General features: G+C 41.2%; 1 protein-coding gene across 3 annotated transcripts in view; it reads right to left on the bottom strand.

Annotated features, from left to right (window-relative positions):
• LOC149309707 (oxysterol-binding protein-related protein 10-like) overlaps positions 1 to 4137 on the bottom strand; it is an 80887-nt gene extending 76750 nt beyond the window's left edge. For all 3 annotated transcript variants that reach the window (XR_016281929.1, XM_089532888.1, XM_089532889.1), the window contains exon 1: positions 3729 to 4137. Coding sequence is in view for 2 of the 3 variants with exons in the window: in XM_089532888.1 (XP_089389014.1) it covers positions 3729 to 4096 (368 nt within the window). In the remaining variant the exon portion in view is untranslated. The remainder of the gene's footprint in view (positions 1 to 3728) is intronic.
• Positions 4138 to 23899: the final 19762 nt, after the last annotated feature.

Below are 23899 nucleotides of genomic sequence, written 5' to 3'. Positions count from 1 at the left end.
CTAATGATTTGTAATGGTTGTTTCAATAGGAAAGACAGTGTAGCAAATGGGTTTGAGTGTTGGATTCAGGGTTCCAGGGTTCAATTCCCAGCTTGGCCATGAATCTCACCAGTTGACCTTGGACAAATCATACACTCTCAGCCTCAGAGAAAGGCAATGGCAAACCTCCTCTGAACAAAATCTGGCCAAGAAAACCCTATGATAGGGTTGCCTTAGGATCACCATAAGTCAGAAACAACTTGGAAGGCACACGACAACAACAAATCCGGTCATGGCCGAAATATTCCAAGGGTTTGGTCATATAGTGGGCCCTAGGTATCATGGAATTTCCCAAATGAAGATTTTAGTACTATGCCCAATCAGCACATTTCAACCACTCTTGTTTCTCTAAGCCTGTGATTAAAGTATGATGTGACAGCAGTTTCTCTCTATCCCCTCCATGAACTGACTATCTCCCACCATGCTGTTCTTCTAAAATCTACATGCTTCATATTGCACATTTCAAAACTTTTAACCCATAAAAGCAACGAGAGAAGGGAGTCAGGAAGCATCCAAATCCAACACATCTGTCAATATGCATACAAACATACACACACCCACACACACAGAGAGAGAGAGAGAGAGAGAGCGCAAGCAGTAGGAACCAAGCCAACAGATGCGGATGAGTGACATTTATCCCAATGTGAATTGGAAATGCACAGGATGGGGATGGAGAATGGGCAATACAGCTCTTGCTGTGGGAATAAAAAGTTGTGACAAGTACGAGAAATTTATAAGAAAAGCAGGGCAGGAAGAATGGCATAAAAGCTTGTCGTTTTGAAAAATGCAAGTTCAGCTACACTTTACACCAAATCCCAAGGCTTTTGGACAGAAGGGAGGAGTCCTGACCCTGCTTTCAAAAATATTTCACAACCTCTTTTCCACCAGCGGCACACAGTGAAATGATGGGGTTTTTTTTCTGTAATGGACATACAAAGCAAAATAGGAGCCATGTTTGTCCACAAGAAATAGCTCTGAATATCCACTGATGGGCAATGCTTTTGTTAGTTTAAGATGTCCAAGGTCTATTTATCTTCTGGATCTTGCTCTGTTTTAACATTCAGCCTAATGAACAAGAGCTCAAAAGCTTGCTCACTATTTTCAAATATGTCGGCTAGTCCCAATAAAGTTTCTGCCCTTCCATGGATTTTAGCCACTTTCCCCATATCCTTAAAAATACCCCAAAATATGAAAATGATAGGATGATTATCATGAGCCAACAGGAGGAGAGGAACAGATCACTATCTTCAGTCACATGCATCTTCAATCATGTGTGCCTCATCAACAAATGTAGTTCAAATTATGTGCATGGCTAGTCCTGGGCACATGATGACTACAAGAAAAACACCCACATAGTGCCTGCCTGCCCTTACGGAGATGATCGGCAGAACCACTACCCCACGTATCACAAAGCTGCAGAAAGTGGACTTTCTCAGCAGGAACTTGTAGTCATACTATTAAGAACTGGGAGCCATCAAATGCCAAGCTTCACAAGTCAAAGGTCTTTGCCCAGCAGTTACCACTAGCCTGATCCTGCTGTAAACAAGTTGAGTGTTGAGGCTTTTCAGGTTCAAGACCACACTGAGCCACAAAACTCCTTGCATGACTTTGGACCTGTCACTTTCACTCAACCTGACCTACTTCACAGGGCTGTTGTGAAGACAAAAATGGGAAAACCCAATAGGGAAGCAATGGCAAACCTCCTCTGAACAAATCTTGCCAAGAGACTCCTATGCCTTAGGGTCGTTATAAGTCGGAAATGACTCGAAGGCATGCAGCAACAGCAACAAACTCAAAGTAATAGTCTGAGGATAATGCCAGTCTGTGAGCTATTGACTAGTAGTTTGTGTAGTTTCAGAAAAGAAAGAAACATGTTTTAGCAAGGGACACAAACAGGGTGCTAGTTATTGGTGCATTAAAGGAACAAACCTCACAGGTCCCCCACATTGGACATCATGAGATGCACCAATGTCCACCTTGAGCTCATGAAAGGAAAGGCTTTAAGTGCACCACATAAATACATTAAAGAGCACTATCCTGCCTTCAAATCAGAGACAGAAAGATTCACTTTCAATTAACAATGAACATATTGCCACCGAAACAAGAGTTCGACAGTAGAACCCTAACAAAGAACACAGTTCCTTGTGGCACAAGCTTTGTTGTTGTTATTATGTGCCTTCAAGTTGTTTCCAACTCATGGCGCCCCTAAGGTGAACCTATCATGGCATTATCTTGGCAACATTTGTTCAGAGGAGGTTCCCCATGAGGCTGAGAGAGTGAAACTCACCCAAGGTCACCCAGTGGGTTTCCAGGTCTGAGGCGGGAATCGAATCCTGGTCTGCAGTCCAACACTCAAAACACACTGCGAGATGCCAAGAAGCTGTGGAACCTGTGAGCATGGTGGCCAGAATAAAAACTGATTAGGGCTCCTGTGCCTTTCATGGCTGTGTGGAAACAGGTAACAAGCAACACCAGCTGAAATCTCTTGTTCTGGGCAGCCAGGAAAGGCTTGGAGCACTCACAGTTTTCACTCTGGCAGGAAAAAAAGAGGCTTGGACATGGCAGACAGGCGGAAAGAGTGGGATGAAGGAAGGCGGTTGATGTGGCAGGAAAGGAAGTTGGAGCAAGCAGGAAAACAGGTCACTGCTAGTGAGCCTGCGTCCACACTGGAGAAATAACCTGGTTTGGCACCACTTTAACAGGCATGGGTCAATGCTATGGAATTCTTGGAAGTGTAGTTTGTTGTGGCACCAGAGGTTTGCTTTGCTCTAGTGCAGGGTGAGACCAGATGTCCTCCTTTTCCCAGACACATCCTCCATTTCAGCCTTCTGTCCAGGAGGAATTTCAAAACGCCCTCCATTTTCAAAAGGACCAAGAAGCATGAGTTTATATTGATAGGAGTGTTGTTTTTTACCTTTTATTTTGTAATTTCCTTATTTATTTATTTTCCCTTAAGGCTGCATCCACACTGCAGAAAGCAGGCTTGACCCCGAGTTAACAGCCATGGCTCAATGCTAGAGAATGCTGGAAGCTGCAGTTTGTTGTGCTATTCCAAACAAACTGCAATTCCTAAAATTCCACAGTAATGAACTACGGCTGTTGAAGCGGGGTCAAACTGGATTATTTCCGCAGTGTGGATACTGCTAGGAATGCCCTCCATTTTTGCCTCTAGCAGTGCCACAACAAACCACCATTCCCAGGATCCCAGTCTTGAGCCAGGGCCATTCAAGTGCTACCAAACCAGGGTATTATCCCTCCAGTGCAGACACAGGGCTCCAAAACACACTAATCCACTTCGAGACCACTTTAAATGCCTTGGCTCAATGCTAGGGAATTCTGGAAACTTTAGCTTAGTGGGGCATTCCTCCTTCTCTACCAGAGAGCTCTAGTGCTATTCTGGAAGCTGTAGTTTTGTTCGGCGTTCCTCCTTCTCTATCACAGAGCTTTGGAAACTGTAGTTTTCTGGAAAGAGAGCTCTGGTGCCATTCTGGAAAGTGTAGTTTTGTGGGGGCATTCCTCCTTCTCTACCAGAGAGCTCTGGCGCCACAACAATCCCCAGGGCAGTTAAAGCGGTCTGGAAGTGGATTATTTCTGGAGTGCGTTTTGGACCAGAAGGGAAGAGTTTGCCCAGGCTCCCCAGTCCCAAGAGGTGCTGTGTTCGAGTCCCCCCTCCTCTCCCCGAGCCTTACCTGCTCTGCCATCCCTGGAGGAGGTTGGTGTATTTGCTGAGGGCTCCCTCCAGCCCTGGCTCCGTCCTCCGGAGCGACCCTCTAGGACTGGGGCTACTACTGCTGCCTCCTCCTCCTCCTCCTCCCTCTGACCTGCCAGTCCCAGGGGCTGCTGAGGGGAGCCCTTGCCTCCCAGGGAACCCTCGGCTGGTGGAGGAGGAGGAAGGCGAGGAGCCCGCCGAGGTGGGGCGGCTGCTGCTCCGGCTGCTGCTGTTGCTACCACCCCCACTACTACTGGTAGTAGCAGCAGGAGGGGTGGTGTTTTTGTGGCTCCCCTCCGCTGCAGACGCTGCCTCCCCTCCAGTGCCTTGAGCCCCTGCCCTCTCCATGGAGGCTCTCCACCTGAGGGCTAGTCCTCCTCCTCTTCCTCCTCCTCTTCTTCTCCAGGCTGAGAAATACCTGACTCATAGGGAGGAAGGAAGGGAGGGCGGGCTGGGAAGAACCCACGCCCGCCTCTCTCTCTCTTGCTGCTCTTTCTCCTCCTCCTCCTCCTCCTCCTCTACTCCTCCTTTTCCTCAGGGTTTGCTCCAAGCCTCAGGGGGTGCTGCTGCCCCAGACAGACAGAGGAGGGAGAGGAAGAGGAAAAGAAAGGCCTGCCTATCTGTTTTCTGTCCCTGCTTAGAGTGACCAGATGTTAAGGAGGGCAAGGCACCACAAAATGGAGGACCAATGGCCAGAGAGAAGCTTGAAACACACACACACAAAACACCCACCCCACACAATGGTAGCAATGAAAATGCAGGCGTGGAGGGGAAATGGAGGACTTTGGCCAAGGAAAAGATTCAAGAGGCTGGCAGGGATGTGAAGGAAAATGGAGGATGTGGCCAAAGGAAAGCTTTATTTTTTAAAAAAGCCCTACACGGGTAGACATGGAAATGCAGGCTTCTTGGGCAGCAATGGAGGACGTCTGGGAGGAAATGGAGGATGTGGCCAAAGCATTAAAACACAGAAATGGAAGTTCATGCTGCTTGGGCATGTGCAAAATGGAGGACGTGGCCAAAGAAAAACAAAAACAAAACCCTAAACTGGTAGAAATGGAAATGCAGGCTTCTTGGGCAGGCCCAAAAGTGGAAACATTTGAAGGAACAATGGATGATGTAGCCAAAGAAAAGCTGAAAATATCCATGGAAAATAGAAAGCCATGCTTCCTTGGCCCTATTTAGAATTGAGGACATTGAAGGAAAAGGAAGGACGTGGCCAAAGAAAGGCTCCAAACATTCCTAGAAATGTAAATTCATGCTGCTTGGGCATGTGCAAAATGGAGGACATTTGAGACAATTGGAGGACTTGACCAAAGAAAAACTAAAAAACAAAACCCATACTCATACCAGTATAAGTGCATGCTTCATGAGCATGCTCAAAATGGAAGACATGCCAGAAAAAGGGAGAGCATGACCAAAAAGAAAAGCTAAAAACACACCCATAGAAATACAAATGCATGCTTCTTAGCCATGCCCAAAATGGAAGACATTTAAGATACACACAGAGAATGTGACCAAAGAAAAACTACAAAATATACACTCAAATGTAAATTCATGTCTCTTTGTCATGCTCAAAATGAAGGACATTGGAGAAAAATGGAGGACATAACCAAAGAAAAGCTCAAAACACTTCTAGAAATGTAAACCCATGCTTCTTAGCCCTGCTCAAAATAGAGGACCTGATGAAATAAAAGCTAAAAAACACAAAAATGAAAATTCATGTTTCTTTGGCATGCTTGGAATGGGGGACATTGAATAAAATGGAGGGAATGACCAAAAGAAAAGCTCAAAACACACTCGTAGAAACACAAATGTTTCATAGCCATGCTCAAAATGGGACATATTTAAGAAAAATGGAGGATGTGATCAAAGAAAAGCTACAGAACATACTCACAGAAGTGTAAATTCTTGCTGCTTGGGCATGTGCAAAATGGAGGACTTTCAAAAAATGGAGGACATAACCAAAGAAAAGCTAAAAAAACACACACATAGAAATGTAAATACATGCTTCTTAACCATGCTCAAAATGTTGGACATTCAAGAAAAATAAAGGATGTGACCATGTAAAAGCTCAAAACACTCTTAGAAATGTAAGTCCCGTGCTTCTTAGCCATGCTCAAAATGGAGGATATTCAAGAAAAATAGATTACGTGACCAAATAAAAGCTCAAAACACTCCTAGAAATTTAAATGCGTCAATGCGGCATCATAATGGAGTTGTTCTGAGTCAAGGTGACCAGTTGTCCTCCTTTATCAGGGTATGTCCTACATTTCAGCCTTCTGTCCAGGAGAAATTCTAAAATGTCCTCCATTTGGAGCATGACTAAGAAGCAGGAATATACATTTCTGTGAGTTTTTAGCTTTTATTTGGTCATGTCCAACATTTTTCTTCAATGTCCTTCTTTTTGCAGTGCCTTGCCCTCCTTTGCGGTTATGCCATCTGGTCACTCCGTTCTGAAGGCCTTGTGGTTCTGTGCCTTCCAAGTCATTTATGATTTATGGGGTCTAATATGGGGGTTTCTTGGCAAGATTTGTTCTGAAGAGGTTTGCTTTTGTCTTCCCCTGAGGCTGAGAGCATGTGACTTGCCCAAGGTCACCCAGTGGGTTTCGTGGTCAAGCGGCAAATTGAACCCTGGTCCCCAGAGTCATAGTCCAATGCTCAAACCACAACACCACACAGCCTCTCTTTGAAGGCCTTACTCCGGAATAAATGTCTGTGCAGCAAGCACTTCTGTATTGTTGTTTCCAATTTATGGCGACCGTAAGGCAAACCTTTGTTGTTAAGACTACAATTTCCTTCAGTCCTAGCCAGCGTGGTGATACATCTGAATGTCAACAAGTTGTCCAGCCCTGAATTTATACATTTTAAGTTATATTTTTAACAACCTTCTTTCAAAATGGTCTGTCTCCTGTGCAGTAAGAGATTTTAAAAATGAACAGAACTATGCTTGCATCATTCACACTGAAGAATGTAAACAATCCATTCCTATTATGTGCAGTGTCTTAATGGGCTTGTTAGCAGCTTGACTCTATTCGGACATGGTTTCCACTTGCAATATCTTTTTACTGATTTTATATTGCATTTAAACTCTTCATGGACTAAGCTACGCGTATACTAATTGGAACAGAGCTAAAAGCCAAACCCCATTGAAGCACACAAGGAATTTACTATTGACTTCAAGCTCAATCAGGGCTTCACCATTCCTGTGGTTTAATTTCAAAGCTCTCCATGTCTTTCATGATGTAACTTGATTACTTCAAGGGAGTTATCCGAGACTGCCATCTCCAAAAATGGGATTGAAGAAAAGAAGCCAAGTCCAGGCAAATACAAATAAATGGTAGAGCACATATTGACAAAGGTACTATCCAAGATTCAACCTGTTCTTGGCACACACAAATAAAGAGAGCAGGAATGGGAACAGCCCCACCTCAATCAGATAGTTATTTTTAAAATGGCTTTAGTGGTTTTGATTTGATTATGTAACAGATTTATATATTAAAATATTTATAAGCCACCCTAAAGATCTCAGGATGGTATGCAATAAACTCAGCCTGATCAAATCAAAACAATGTAAGCATAAAAAAAGATCCAAATCTTACAAAAATCAAATAGTTGAAAGAGTTTAAAGCCAGTTTTAACAGTATACAGTCAGCTTGCTGTATCCATGGATTCAAACATCCATGGCTTGAACATATTTTTAAAAAATATACATTCCAAAAGGCAAGCCTTGATTTTGTCATTTTATATAAAGGACAGCATTTCACTATGTCATCGTGTTCAATGGGACTTGGAGCATCCATGGACTTTGGTATATCCATGAGGGGGAAGGGTCCTGGTCCCAAACCCCAGTGGATACCAAAGACCCACTCTACAAAGGGATCCTGTAGCATCTTTGAAACCAACCAAGCAAAATAAGTTGTAGCATAAGCTTTCATACACTTCATAGCTTTCGTAGATGGCCAGCCATGTAAGGAAGTAGACCAATTTTACAAAAGCTTATGCTACAAGTTATTTTGCTCAGTAGTCTCAAAAGTGCTACAAGATTCCTTTGCATAGCAATATTCCAGACTAACACAGCAATGTGTCTGAATTCTGTCAGTTAAAACATGCATATAAAACCATGCATGTGCATGGATTTGTATATGGTTGGCCCTCTATGGATTTTCTGCATCCACAAAGTCAACAATCCATGGCTCGAAAATGTGTTTTGTTTTGTTTTAAATCTAGAAAGCAAACCTTGATTTTGCCAATGGACACCAATTTTACTCATGCCATAGTTTATAATGAGACTTGAGTATCTACGGATTTTTGTATCCATGGAAAGTCCTGAAATCAAACCTCAGTGGATACCAAGAGCCCACTGTAAAACTGGTTAGGTCTAAAAGGCATTGGTGAACAACTATGCTTTTACTTGGTGTTGGGGTGATGGCAACATTGGTGCCAATGAGCCTCTAAGGCTATAGTATTCCATGACTGGAATGCCACAACAGAAAAAGCCCTCTCCCACATCTTCCAAAAGAGTATTGCCCTCACTAATGGGACACAGATAAGGACCCCTCCAGCAAACCTCAGACCTTAGGCAGAGAAATGAAGGGAGAGGAGCTCCTCTCTCAACCATTTAGAGCTTTACAAGTCATAACAAGTATCCTAAATTCAGATTGTAAGTATATTGTCAGCCAGTGCAATTCTTTAAAAACTGGTGTTACAGAGTTTCTGTATGGTGTTCCCATAAGCAGTTTAACTACTGCATTTTGCATTAGCTGCAGCGTCTGAGTCATCCTCAACAGCCGCCTCACATAGAGTATAATCAAAGCTGTTATGTTATGTAATAAATAATAAATAATATTATAGCAATTGAATTATAGCATTAGTACTTGCTTTGACAGCATAGGTTTTTGGTTTTTTTAGTTTTGTTAAGTAGGAAATAAAGGAAGGGGCAATTCCCATTGTGTTTTTTCATAGGATCAAATGAGTTACTGGAGAAGGGATTTTCTGACTATTTTGGTTAGCCTCATTTATCAGTGGGTATCAAAGTTTAATGAAATCTGTATCTTCTGTTAGAATCCTTTAGAATGGGGGTTTCTTTGTTAATTTGCCCATGAGAAGAAACATAGGATCTGAATCTGAGTCACCCACTTATGATCCTGTAGCTCTTGAGAGAAGTGCTTTGGCTGAGTGGTAGAACGCTTGCTTTACATGTCAAAAGGCCCACGTTCAGTCCCTGGCATCTTCAGGCAAAGCTGGGAGAGCCCTTGTCTAAAATCCTGGTGTGCCACTGCCAAAATCCTTGATATCAGGGTCTTCTTAGATGGACCAGTGGTTTAACACCCTTTTAGGCAGCTTCAAATGTTATAAGAAAAAACACATCCCGAGTCCCCCAGATCCTCACTGTCTTTATTAAGCAATATTCCCATCAATCAATTATTTCCTTGGGGCTTGTATCCAAGTAAATGTTATTTGGATGTCTGAGGCAGAACACAAATGATTAAGATATTTTCTGTTAATATTGATTGTCCATAGACCAAATACGTTTTGCACACATATTTCTTCACAGACATTTTAGAAAGTGCCTTAATAATATTTCCATTTTAATTGTGTGTGCAAAGTCACCTTTGAGCTCTCTTGCTGAAGTGGCAATTCAGCCTGAACTTGGAAAAGTTACTTTTTTGAACTACAGTCCCCACTAACCCGGTATGTATGGCCACTGCCCTTGTGGTCAAAAGATTCGAGGACTTGGAATTGAAAAACAGCTCTTCCAAGGTGGGCATATTCTGAAGGATGGTGGACCATTTGGGGTATTCCTGGCCCTTTGTAAGACCCAGAACAGATGCCTCAAAAACTGGAAGTCAATTCTGGGTGGCTTGTAGAATTATTTTTAACATAGTGTATAATATAGACCTGAAATGTTTTTTAAATTAAAAACAATAAAAGTGCAACCCATGATTTTGAGCTGAAAATTAATGGTGGGTTTTAATTGAAAAAATATGGGAGAGGGATGGTGGAAGTCCAGGAGACCCCAAGATCTCCTCAGTACCTTCCCCTCCACCCTTGCCACACAATTCCCACCCTGTTTTAGGGAAAGTCTGTCACTGTCGACAGGACAAGATCACATCAGGCTACTTAGCAGTGCCATACACTGATAAAAAATGTTTAGAATCAAGGTATTAGCCTGTCAAAAAAATAGTCACGAACAGCAAAATGCAATTCTTATGCTTCATCTTTTGAGACCACCTGCACTCCTTCGTGGTTTAGAAAGATGCAAAATGGATTACTCACCTTTTGTGATTAATTTTTATATTTAGAAATTCTCTCTTCTTAAAGCCCATAGCTAGCATATAAATAACCAGGAGCTGTCCAAAATGTAAGCTAACACAATAGAGAAGTTATTTTCTGATAAGCCATTTATAAAAGGGAGAGGAAACATTAAAATGGAATAAGGGAAGGATTATTAAAATATGGGAATTGATTCAAGAATCTTTCAAGCAAACAAGATTTGAGAAAAATTTCTGAGCTGAAATTAAAGATTATGGAACTAGTTGTCACAGGGATATTCAGGCCTTGCTTTTGTTCCAAGCATAATTTGTCAAATTAGAGTTTATTTAAATAGTCTTCCACATCTAAATTTTCTCATTGCCTGGGACAACTAGTTCCATAAGTTTTCAATATTCAAATAATAATAATAATAATTTGAAAATCACATATAACATTTGGAACCCACTTCTGTCCAGGGTTCCTGACACACCATAATTCCCCCTCCCTGTTTTGCCATTATCCCTCTCTCCCACCAATAACAGTCATTCAGTGTCCATGCACCATTAGCATGTTTAGGGGCAGTTTCTCCTTTTATTAAAAATCTTTTGAGGGGTGAGATGTAGTGTATACACAGCAGTCCACTCCCAGGTATATTATTATTAGATTTTTATTATTAGTTATTAGATGTTTCTCCCCACTATCAGCCACCGTTTTATGCTATATAGTTATCATGGGGCTGTTTCCAAGGAGTTGCCTGCTTTGCTTCCCCCCTCCTTCAGAAAGGTGTCTGGGAATGTGTTTGGGCATATTTCCAAATTGCAGGATTATCTTGTGTCTGCAGATAATTCTGTCCTGTGTATGAGTTCAAAATGCAAGACTGAAGTCCCAAACACACTGCAGAAATAATCCAGTTTGAGAGTACTTTAACTGCATTGGCACAGTGCTAGGGATTCTTGGGAAGTGTAGTTTATTGTGGCACCAAAGCTCTCTGGCAGAGAAGGCTAAATGCCTCACAAAACCACAATTCCCAGGATTCCCTAGCATTGAGCCAGGAGGGTTAAAGCAGTCTCAAACTGGATTAGTTCTGCAGTGTGTTTTGTATTCATTTAATTCAACAGCAATGGGAGGCGAAGTGGTGGTATACTGCTGCCCTTCCCAATAGGTAGTTACATCACTGGGGGGGGGGGGATGCGGTGGTGCGGACTGCACCAGGTGACATCACAGAGAGGGGTGTCATCCTGTGGGGTAGTAGTACACCCCTGGGGGAGCATGCATCTGCCTTCCAGGTCCTGTGTGGCCATGGGCACGCAGGACTTGGGAGGTGTGGGGAAGGTGGCTGCCTTCAGAGAGGCTGCTGAGAGGGCCGTGCCATGCCAGCGAGGTGAAGGGAATGCATTTTTGGCCCCTTCCCAAAAACCTGGCACCCCAGAGGTCCCACCTCCCCAAAGCGGGTAACACACTGGGCAGGAACGCCACTGCCAGTAGGCTGAGGCAAAAGCAAACTGCCGCAGCATCACGTAGCTTTTCTATTTTTCCTTATTAACATTTTTTTTTGCCATCTTCATCACATTGATATTACCAGGCTAATGGCCAATTTTCTGGTGGAGGCAACAAGAGTATGGCTTAAATGTTATAATAATCCTGAAGTTTTATTGTAAATGTTGTTGTATGCCTAATAAAAATTAAATGATGCCTAATAAAAGTTGAATGAATGAATGAATGAATGAAAATGAATGATTGGCTATGTTTCCCAGTTTTCATCTGTAAAATGTTGGAGGTTATGAAAAAGGCCTTCACCTTCCTATGGATGGATAGCAAAGAGGGTGCCAATCTAATCTCTCTTGGAAAAAAGTTTCTGAACCTGGAAGCAACCACTGAGAAGTTCCTGTACCATGTTAACAGAAGATATACCTTTGAGGGTGTTAGAGCAGAAAGAAATAATTCAGAAATGCAAGTGTACCTTACCTCATTAATCCACACTGCAGTAAAACTTTTGTTCATGATCCACACTGCACTGCAGTGACATCAGTAGACAACTACAAGCAGTCTACTTGATTGAAAAACCACATTTTAAAGGAAACTATTAATTACATTTTCATTTTGGTCTTCTAAATATGCTAGCGTAGCTTAAATGAATTTGAGGAAAGGAAAGTCCCCTAAGGACTTTCATTAACAGACCAAAATGGAATGAAATCCTGCAAAAAGAATATGTTTGTCAGTTACATTTCTAAATTCAGTAGAAATCTTGTGTTAGATTTTGCATTCCTAAAGTATAAGAAAATTGACTGGAAACATATGGGTTGGCAAATATGTTTTATTTGTTTGAAATACTGTAAAATGTTGACTAAGGGTGGAGATCCCTGAACTGCAAACAGCTGTTTTTGCTTATGCATGTTTTTGGTTAAGTATGACTTCAAGTTTGACATTTATAGAGAAATGGAAATACATTTTTTTAAAAACCAATATTTTTATTGCTGATGTGTAGAACACATTGCTATGTAGATAACTAAAGAGTCAAGCAAGTGTTTTGCATATGTTAAGTTCAAAAGAAAAATTAACAGTGAAATCAAGAAAGGGCTGTTTAAGATCGGGGAATGGCAGCATTAGCAATGAATCTCAAAAAAAGCTAAAGTTCCCTAGACTGGCAATTACTGATCAGCATGTTGTGCCATTCTGCACCTTCTGACCATCCCTAGGATGTAGTTGCTCAGAGAAGTCATTACACATCACCTGTAAATATAAATTCCCATAGATTTTCTTTCACAATTTCTGTACTTGCAGAAGCTGACTTCTCAGTCCCTGCAGTCAAGGGAATCCCCATGAGAAACACGATGCAGTTACAAAAGGCTGGCCTTTGCATATTACGGTCTGGTCCAGCCCTACTATCTGGCTGAGTAATCACCTCAGCAGATATAGCTGCCTTGGTCCTTTTCTGGGAGAAAGGCAGCATAGAAATGAAATAAAGTACTGTAACTAACTAAATAAATAAAGGAGACAGCAAAATGTTCGATGAAAGAGCTACTTGCCACATAGATTGCTGTGCTGAGCCCACAGAAGTTAGTAATTGGACTACAACCATTCTGGGAGTTGTATGTTCTGGGGCTATAGACAAAAAAGCAACTTTTACAAGTTCTGACCTAAGTTAAGCTGCTGTTTTTTTGTACAATGAAGGACACTGTTCCATTGCTATTGTCGGAGAAAAATTCAGCTGCTACTCCAGTCAAAACACATAACTTTTCACATGCCAAACTGTATCTAAATCATCAACTGGGGGGAAAAGGAAGACTGCAGACCTTCACAGAGTAGCAGAACATGTCAAGATGTTTTAGAACATGGCTCAGAATGTTTAACCTAACCTAACCTGAAATCACTAGGAGCTTATAGCATTTTCTGTGCAAACTGTTTTCGTCAATATGGCTCTATCTCATTTCGGCCTTATGGTCATTTTCTGACTTTTCCTTAAAAGGAAATCTAAGACCATGAACATATAAATCACTAACACAACACATGCAGAGTCAAACACCATTACATTGCAGAGTACTTTAGTCTTCTATTTATAAGAGAAAGATCGGACAGGAAACTCACCAATGAAAAAGAGTTTGATCAAGTAAATGTAAGCACAGCTTCATGAAGAGCACAAAGAGATATTACAAAGATGCTTTCATGGTGCCCCAGACTGATCCAGGAAGTAGATATGCAGAATCAGCGAATGGAGATGCCATGAAGGCTGCATATGTATAAAGCAAGTATTAAATTGCAAATCAAGGACTTGTCTTATTAAAATTATACATCAGAACTGCGCAATCAGTTTTTCTTTCTGTAACAAAAAAAAAACCCTATTGTTTTCTTCCACCTAATATTGTTAATTCTGTGGCATGTCTTTTTGAAACATTCTGCCTTGCTAGGTGTACTGCAGACATCACTTCAGCCCAAAATAAAGAGCTTTGCAGCAGAGCATTTGTTATTATTTTACTGAGGCTCTCTTGAGAGACCATTATATGCTCTTACCAGAACACTCACCACTGGAAGTACTCCTAGGTAGGTAACATGAGAAAAGAACATTGTGTTGAGCTAAGCCAATACTCATCAAAATTATGTAGTTGATGTTGTGGCCTGAAGATGGTGCTATTTTTGCAGTAAGATGATTTCTCATCTCCCCCAAAGACTCAGGGAGGTAATTTTTGGGCTGTATCTCCCATAAAGCCCAACCCAGGATGATTTTGGGATCATAATACACAAAACTAAATTTTCTAACCTCTGGCTTCTGTTCGATCTACCTTTATTTTCCTCTCATTGCAGCCATTTTGCTGCCTTATTATACTTGTCTACTTTGGAGGTAGTATTTTGCCAATCAACTATACTTTTCTACATTTGTATGAAATACTAGAAAACAAAGAAGTATGTGGTTTGGAATGTGGCGCACTCCCCAAAAGGGAAAAAGATCCAAAACAATTATTGATCAGCATGTTGTGTCATTCTGCACCTTCTAACCATTCCTAGGGTGTATTTGCTCAGAGAAACTATTACCTATTACTTGTGATTCACAATTTCTGTACCTGCAGAAGCTGATTTTCCAATCACTGCAGTTAAGGGAACCCCTATGAAATACATGATGCAGCTCGGGCCTCGATCTGCCAACCTTCCGATCTTCCAATCATTGGAATTGGTGTCTTAACCAGTTAAGCCACCACATCCCCATTAACATTGTTAGAGAAAATTTCAGCTGCTCCTCTAATTGGTTTTTTGTACATGAAATGGAAAGCAGTGGCATCTCATTTTTGCTTCAGGCAGCAAAATGTCTTTGAGACAAATATATAACTTCAGTTTACCATGTGGCTGGCTTCCCTGGAGACTGTGAAGAGTGTCTTTACATGGAACTTTTTTGTTCCGATATGTGGACCTTACTGTCTCAAATTTTGTAAACATGTGAACACTAAGGGAGAGTCCCAAAGGGAGATTTCCAGTTATGTAGCAGCTCTAGGAGGGATACTGGCAAAGCTAGTCTGAGCTTGGGCCGCTAGCCAAGCAAAACCACCACTAACTGCCTCAAACAGCTCATCCCAAATACAGAAGGACGAAGACAGAAGAATGATGAGAATACTCTGTGTTGTGTGTGTGTTGTGTGCTTTCAAGTCATTTCCTACCTATGGTGACACTGAGATGAACATATCATGGGATTTTCTTGGCAAGATTTGTTCAGCAGAGGTTTGCCACTGCCCTCTAATAATGTCCTAGTTAGCATTGCAACCAGGCTCTTTTCTTGTATTGTTTTTAGTTTCCTAATGAGCAAAGCTTGGAAAAGTTATTTTTGGACAACTGCTACCAGATTTCACTAACAAGTATGGCCAGTGGACTACAGTTCTAGGTGCTGTAATCCAAAAACTAACTTTCCCAAGCTCTGTTTGCAATGCAATAGTTCTAAGAGTAGACTCACCATCTGTTTCTTTCTCATGTGAATAGCCACAGGCCTGCCTTGATCCTAGACAAAAACAATAGCATGAACCAGATTTTAATGTTTGTGGCAGATGGCATATATGTTACTGTGATTAGTTTATTGACATAAATGTTTTCCCATATGATCTCTGAAGCTACAGTTCTTAGAGAAAGGATGGGATAAATATATAATGTAACAGTGTAAGAGACCAATGTCAGTAATGGGATGTAGAGCGCAAGGAGATGCAGAAAGTGCAAAAATGCATTTCTGGAGGAGGGTATGCTCCCCCTCTCCCCAGCTCAGTTTCTGAAACACAATGCTTGCTTTCACCTTACAAAAACATCAGCTTTCAGAGCACTATAGTTTATATAATCATGGGGTTAACTTTCAAGTAACCATGTTCAGGTTTGCAGCCTTCTTTTATTTTCCATTTGATTATTTAGGCTGCATGCACACTGCAGAAATAATCCAGGTTGACACCACTGTAATTGCCATGACTCAGTGCTATGGAATTCTGGGATTAGTAGTTTTGTGAGATATTTAGACTTCACTGTCAGAGAGCTCTAGTGTCCCAACAAACTACAAATCCCTGGATTCCATAGCACTGAGCCATGGCAGTTAAAGCAGTGTCAACCTGGATTATTTCTGCAGTGTGGATGCAACCTTAGTTACCATTCGCATGTGAAAGGTTATGTCTTTTCCTTGTAACCATGGGGTACAGGGGAGGAGTAAACTATTTGGGTGAAGGTGGATGAAACCTTCAGCCCACCCTCATCTCAGTCTAGGGGTCAACACTGTAGCCATGCCAGGCCCCTACTGTCACCCGTTCCCACTACTCCGGTGAAGCTGGAGCGATCAGGGAACACAAATTTGTCTTGGAGGCCCCGATGAAGTTCCAGGGGGGCTGCCTTAGGCTCACACTGGTTTAATGAAAAAGGGAATAGCTTTAGATCATAAGAAAGTCTTTTCTGACTTGTTAATAGACTCACATTGTAAGTACTGGCTTTAATACTAAGCAGAAATTCCTAGGGGGAAAGGCTTCTATGTATTCTGTTTGTCATCCATTTTAGAATCAAGACAGGTTTGTTCATGTAAAGAAAAGAGGTTACGGTGTCAGGTTGCCATTTCCAGAACATCTACTACATCTTGACACAGGAGACATAATACATTAGTGTTTCCAGTCTGAAAGAAAAGTCAAAGTATGTTGGGTTATTTAATCCAATTTGGCATAAAATCCCAGAGGTGTTATAACCATTAAAAGATTACATGTGCTAATTTAATGTAATTTTGTTGTGTTAATTACTACAATGCCAACTATCAACTTAAGTGTGATTTGATATGTTTCAGAATATTAGTGATTGAATTGCTTATAAAGACTTTTGAATAAGGTTAAGCAGTACACGTTGTTATCATGTCTTCTTGTATCATATCCTCTTTGTTGCAATTATAGCAATTTATTTAAATATTTTGAGACTTGAGATTCACAACTATTGTCTAAAGATACTTCACCTTTGCCACTCACTTATTTTAATTACCACAATATTGGTAATAAGCAAGTTTAGCTCCCATTATACCCCCATTGTAGCAATAATACTAGTAGAAGTAACTATCTATGTATGTGGTGTTCTACAATGGATGGTGACCACATCAAAAGAATTGCTACCTATAAAATAACACAAGAGGTAGGAATAACAATGGAAGAAATTAGAAATGGAAACATATGTAAGGAGGAGAAGAATAAGTAGTTACTGAAATTATACTCAGGTCTGTGGTTCCCAAACCTTGGTCTTCCAGGTGTTTTGGTTATTTCAGCTTTCAGAATTCCTGACTGTTGGCCAAGCTGGATGGGGCTGCTGGGAGTTGAAATCCAAAACATCTGGAAATCCAATGTTTGGGATTCATTGTAGTGTGACTTCAAGTCATGTCCAGCTTATGAGAACCCTAAGGTGACCCTATGATGGGGTTTACTTGGCAAGATTTGTTCAGATCTGTTTGCCTTTGGGAACCACTGACTTAAGCCCTGTATAGCTGCTGCCACACTATAGAATTAATGACTTTTGCTTTGCTTTAATTGTCATGGCTCTGTCCTATGAAATCCTGGGTTTTGTAGTTTGTTGTGGCACCAGAAAAACTACAAATCCCAGAATTCCACAGCATTGAGCCATGACAGTTAAAGCAGGGTCAAATGGCATTAATTTTGCAGTGTAAATTCAGCCTATGTGAGAGGTAGGAAATCTTTCAGTTTCATACTGTCTTACCATTAGTCATGCTGACTGGAGCGGCCAGCTATTGGGAGAAGAAGTCCAAATTATCAGGTAGACCAAAGTTCTGGTACTGATTTCATAAGTTATTTTTAACCTTATCCTTCTTTCATTGATTTCAAGTCAGCATACATGGCTCAGAGACCGATTTTATCATCACAATAATCCTGTGAGGTAGTTTGGCTGAGAGATAGTGACTGGCCCTGGTCATACAGAAATGTTTGTGGTTCAACGAGAATGGGGGACAAGGCCTAACCCTGCACAGGCAAGTGATTGAACTAGATATCCCTTTCAGCGCTGTGTGTCTGATTCTACCTTCTATCCTGACACTGAAAGGCTTAATTTCAACTGAACGAAATATTACAGGACAGTGTGCCTTCACATGCCGAAAGAAACACTACCTCTCCTGGGATTACTGCAGCGTTATTATGTAGTCTCTCTCTGATCACACCTCGTACAAGACCTGGCACAATGAGAGCCACTTTGCTTGAAAGGAGAAATCATTGAGTTCATAGTGTGGCGCAGCCTTCCCCAACCTGAAGTCCTCCAAATGTTTCAGATGACACCTCCCAACAGCACAAATGAGCATGACCTGTATGGTCTGATATGATGGGAACAATGTACCTAAACATCTAAAGGGTTGGAAACTCTGATGTAATGACTTTGAGAGCCAGTGTTGCCTGACCTACCTCACAGAGTTGTTGTGAAGAAAAAGCAAAGAGGAGAAGAGCCGTGTTCACTGTCTTGAGCTCATAGGAAGGAAGGAAATAAAATCAGGCTCAATTAAATAAACACATGCCATTACTTGTACCACATATTCTAAGTATTTCAGATGTCCCTACGTGTGATGGTGCAGAATGGTTTACAATGATGCAGATACAGCAGCATCCTATAGAAGAAAACACCACCATGCTATGTTGCCAGTCAGTCAGATTCCTCTTACAAAGTGGTTATTTAATAACATGTCAAGTGTATATAAACCTGTCAATTTAATCAGCTTGGTGGGGTTCAGAAGGCCTTTATGAGGTTCATAACTTCCGGTGGAGTGGTGCCCAGGACTACCAAGATCTGACATAACCATATACTCTCATGACACCTTTGTGGGTCAATTCTATGCTGCAGGTTGGAGTCTGTGGCTACCCCATGATACTAAAGTGGTACAACTCTTAAGCAAAATCCCAATGCACTCCTCTAATGTCACATGTGCTACTTCTCTGCCTGGCAAATATGTAGCCCATGGAGTCTGAACACTGAATAAAATGGCTACAGAAATTAAAATATCTATAGTTTTTTGTTTGTTCAGTTTTACTATATGTAACTTTTAAATACAAAATAAAGATATTTATATAGAAAAAAGAAAAAAACAAGAAATTAAAATATCAGCATGTTCATGCATATTGACATGTTTAAACATAGTTTTTATGTATCTGTCTTTACTACGAGTTATGATCAAAAGGGGCTTCATTCTTCTCATATGAAAGGTGAAAATAATGCAGCTTCCAGAGATGGTTAGATTGCAACTCCCAGCATTCTTTACCATTAGTTATGGTGGCTAAGACTGCCAGGAGTTGCATTCCAGCAACACCCGGAGAGCTATACAATCCCCACTATTGTTCCAAAGGTCCTTTCTTATGTCTTAAGAAGAGATCCTTCTATCAAACACTTCTTCCTTTTCTTGGACATGCTCCATTAAGCCTTCAGTGATCCATGTATCACATTTTTCATGCACACTGATATTTTTCTAAAACTGAAGCAGCATTAGACTGTCTCTCAGATAAATTATTGACCAGATCTGAGCTTAGTTTATGGCATTTTGCGGGGAGGTGGAGGTGGCTAGGGTGAGAAACTCTTTTTTAGGGATAAGAAAGTGATTTCAGAATGGGTGCAACCACTTGTGCCTGTCTCATAGTATTTTTTCCTACAGTAATTAATGACCACTGCATGTGAAAGAAAATAAAGGTGTCACACAGAGATACCACTGGAGCTAAGTTGGTTCCCTATCTGTTGTTAACTACCTTCGAGTTAGCCCTGACTCATGGCGACCCTATGGATTCTCTGCTGCTCTTGCAGATCCATGTTCGTCACCATCCTAATTGAATCTAGCCATCGGGTGTGTAGTCTTCCTCTCATTCCACTGCCCTCAGCCTTTCCTAGCATTATTATCTTTTCCAATGAGTAATACCTTCTTATGAGGTGGCCAAATTATGACAGCCTTAGTTTCATCATCTTGACTTCCAGGGAGAGTTCAAGCTTGATCTGTTCAGGAACCTATTTGTTTGTCTTTTTGGCTGTCCGTGGTATCCTCAGCACTCTTGTCCAGCCCCACATCTTAGATAATTATTTTCGTATCTGTTTTATTCACTGTCCAGTTCTCACATCCATACATGCTGATGGGGAATACTATGGCTTGGATAATTCTGACCTTGGTGCTCAGTATGTCTTTGCTCTTTAGGGTCTTTTCTAATTATTTCAGTGCTGCCCTTTCCATTTCTAGTCTTCTTATTTCTTGGCTGCAGTCACCATTCTGATCAATGTTTGATCAGGTTTGGGAACTCTTTAGCTATTACGATTTGTTGATTGTCTAGGTTGAATTTATGTGTTCCTTTTGTGGTATTTTGTTTTCTTTATAGCTCTTATCACACAACAGTTTTTGCAACTCCAATCTGAAGCCATTGTGGGCCCAACCATGCGAATTCACATTATTACATGATAGATTATCACACGTGATTGCTTTCTATGGGGAGTCATTCCAAACTCGATCCTAAGTCAGTTCAAAGTCACTCCTGATGTAGGTGAATTCAGTGAACTAGCAAATTCACAAATCTTCCTCCAAGATCAATTTGAATCTGATTCGAATAGTCTTGGTGGAATGTGGAATGCAACTTTGCTTCGGTCCTGGTACACCCCTCCCCCAACCTCCAAGGTGCCACATTTCCCATGATGCGGTGCTGCAATTTTGCTCCATATGCTTCTGGTACTCCTTCAAGAATGGAGGCTGCATTCGGATGTATCCAGGAGGGATGGCAAGAACGGAGGGGCAATCTGATGTGTCCAGGAGGGATGGCAAGAGCGGAGCGGGCAATTTGATGTGTCCAGGGGGGGGGATGGCAAGAATGGAGGCTGCATTCATATGTGGTTTGGAGGGATGACAGGAACGATTCACATGAGGCTAGAGGCAGGGCACCCAAAGGAGAACAAGGCACTGCAAAATAATAATAATAGTAATAATAATAGGGTACTGTGCCTCGAGCATGTAGGAGAGGCAGGAAAGAAATATAATAATAATAATAATAATAATAATAATAATAATAATTTCTTGCCTCTCCTCAAGGCTCGAGGCAGGGTACCCAAAGAAGAACAAGGCACTGCCAAATATTAATAATAATAATAATAATAATAATAATAATTTCTTGCCTCTCCTCAATGCTCGAGGCAGGGTACCCAAAGAAGAACAAGGCACTGCCAAATAATATTAATAATAATAATAATAATAATAATAATAATTTATTATTATTATTATTATTATTATTATTATTATTATTTTGCAGTGCCTTGTTCTCCTTTGGGTACCCTGCCTCAAGCCTTGAGGAGAGGCAGGAAATAATTTATTATTATTATTATTATTATTATTAATAATAATAATAATAATAGGGATGTTAAGAATGGAGGCTGCATTCGGATGTGGCTGGGAGGGATGACAGCAACGATTCACGTGCAGCTAGCATTCACATGAAACAGGAAATTCATGCGAAACATGAAACAAGAAGTGGCATCCTTCTTCACCCTGGAAGTGTAAAATTTCTCGGTGCGTTCAGAGCCCCACTGAGCATGCACAAGGGTGCCAATTCGAATTGTTGAATCTGCATGGTATGTACTGGTGTGATAATTTATTTTGTACTCGCTCTGCTTTGCCTCTGCAATGACCACAATTTTGCTCTTCACCTGTGATAATTAATCACATGAATTGCCTTGGATTCGAATTGACTGCTTTCCCTTCCCTTCGGAATGGCTTTGGATTGGAGTTCCAATTTCATGTGTGATAAGGGCCTATGTTCAGCATTAGGCCTACCTTTGCACTTTCCTCTCTGACCTTCCTTAGTAATGGTTCCGGATCCCTTTCTAGTGGTGAACTATTGTAATCCTTGATGCTGAAAAACACACTCCTTTCTATTTGCTTAACCTCATCATCAATTCAATTACATCAATATATAGTAAAGGAAATGGAATAGATATGGGGCAGAGTGGGACAGACAGCTTCCAGTGATGACTGCACTGGGCTCCCTGAAATTCACTGAGAACCTTACCAACCTCTGTCTATTTTGATATTACCAAAGATTCATGGGAAGGAATTGCACCATATCACAAGGCCCTGTCAGTTTGCAAGATCTTCTTCACTTCTGTAAGAGAAAATCTCTCCTCTCTCCTTCCCACCCCCATATAAATGCTGTGGATCTGGGATAGTGCAATTTTTGGTTGTGGCAAATAGGTGATGGGGAGTAAATACAGCTAGAAAGGGCCAAATGACCCACAGGCCTTGTGTTTACCACAGGTAGGTAGATAGCTTCAGTGAGTCTACCTTAAGGATGACTAAGGGTACATCTACAATGTAGAAATAATGCAGTTTAAATGCTTTAGCTCCACCATCCTATCTGCATTTTTACAAGGTTTTTATCCTTCTCTACCAAAGAGTGCTGGTGCCTCACAAAACCACAAATCCCAAACTTCTGTAGTGTACAGTCATGGCAGTTAAAGTGGTGTCAACTCACATTATTTCCACAGTGTAGATGTTCCCTCAATGTATATCCACACTACACAGCTGTAACTCTTTGATACCAATTTAACTGCCAAAACTCCATCCTACAGAATTGTGGGCTTTGGAGTCTGGCCATAGGTACATCCCAGATAAAGCTAATACTATAGCTCAGGGCAGGGTGTGGGTTACTAAACCTCTCCGCCAAATTACAAATCCTAGGATCCCATAGGATGGAGCTGTGGTATCAAACTGCTATAAATGTGCAGTGTGGATACACCAACAATGGATCCAACCTGTTATTTCCTTAAGGTAACACCGGAGGTCTTCAACATTAAGTAAAAGCACATTTTCCATTGTAAAACACAATCCTTGTACTGCTCAGAGGATGCTTGGAACAGCTGGTGTATGAATATATTTATGCATCTCTTTATCTCTGCTCTTTTTTATATATAAAAGAGATTTAAAGCAGCTGAAAGCAGGTCTTCCTGTGTCAGTTCTCACCAAGGTGATAAAATTGTCTGGCATGTTGTACCATTTTAGGCCATTGGTAGAGGTTCATTTGACAGAACACTTCTCCCACCTTTTTTTTTTCTTTGTACATTGACGGTTTGTTGCCAAAGAACTGTTTGTGTAACAGTTAATCCTAAAAGGACATTACTTTTCATTCTGTTTCCTTTTCATCTAGCATTCTGGCATTAACCCACTTCCCTTAAACAACTTCTTCACAATTAACTTAATTGTACTTTTCGTTTTATTTAAACACCCACTACTTGCCTTGGATCCTTTCTCCTGACATCTTCCTAGTTACTCATCAAACAGATAGCCTGTTTCAGACTTCTTGAATATATCACATAAACCAGTGTTTCTCCAGCTGATGTTCCCTCCTCCATGGACCGTCACCATATTTGTGCCACAGCATGGCATAGTGGTTTGAGTGTTGGACAGTGACTCTGGAGATCAGGGTTCGATTCCCCACTCAGCCATGAAACCCACTGGATGACCTGTCCTAGGGCAAGTCACCGGCTCTCAGCAACAGGGGAAGGCAATGGCAAGCCTCCTCTAAATAAAACTTGCCAAGTAAATCCCATGATAGGTCTGCCTTTGGACTGCCAAAAGTCAGAAACAATACGATACACACATAGTACCACATACACTACTTTCTTAGAATCTCACCACAGACCAACAGTTGAGGGCTTGCAGACCAGTATCCTCAATGGACCACCATTTTAAGTAGCACTAAGAGCCTTATCACATTTGACAAATCTCGCACAGAAACAGAATTTTAAAAGTAGAAAAAAAACCTGCAAAAGTGGGATATTTTTCAGGTGCATTTGTGCCAAAGAGCAATAACGCGAAAATAAAGCGAACGGAAAGTCAACAAAAGCAACACCCATTTTACTTTTGGGAAGTTCCTGAAAGTAAAAAGGTGTTGTTTTTGTTGACTTTCCGTT

Source organism: Sceloporus occidentalis, unplaced genomic scaffold, assembly GCF_023333645.1.
Source record: "Sceloporus occidentalis isolate IW3139 unplaced genomic scaffold, rSceOcc1.0.p SCAF_7, whole genome shotgun sequence".
Lineage (NCBI taxonomy): Eukaryota > Metazoa > Chordata > Lepidosauria > Squamata > Phrynosomatidae > Sceloporus > Sceloporus occidentalis.
Note: the sequence above shows the minus strand (reverse complement) of the source record. Positions and strands in the feature narration are given on the sequence as shown.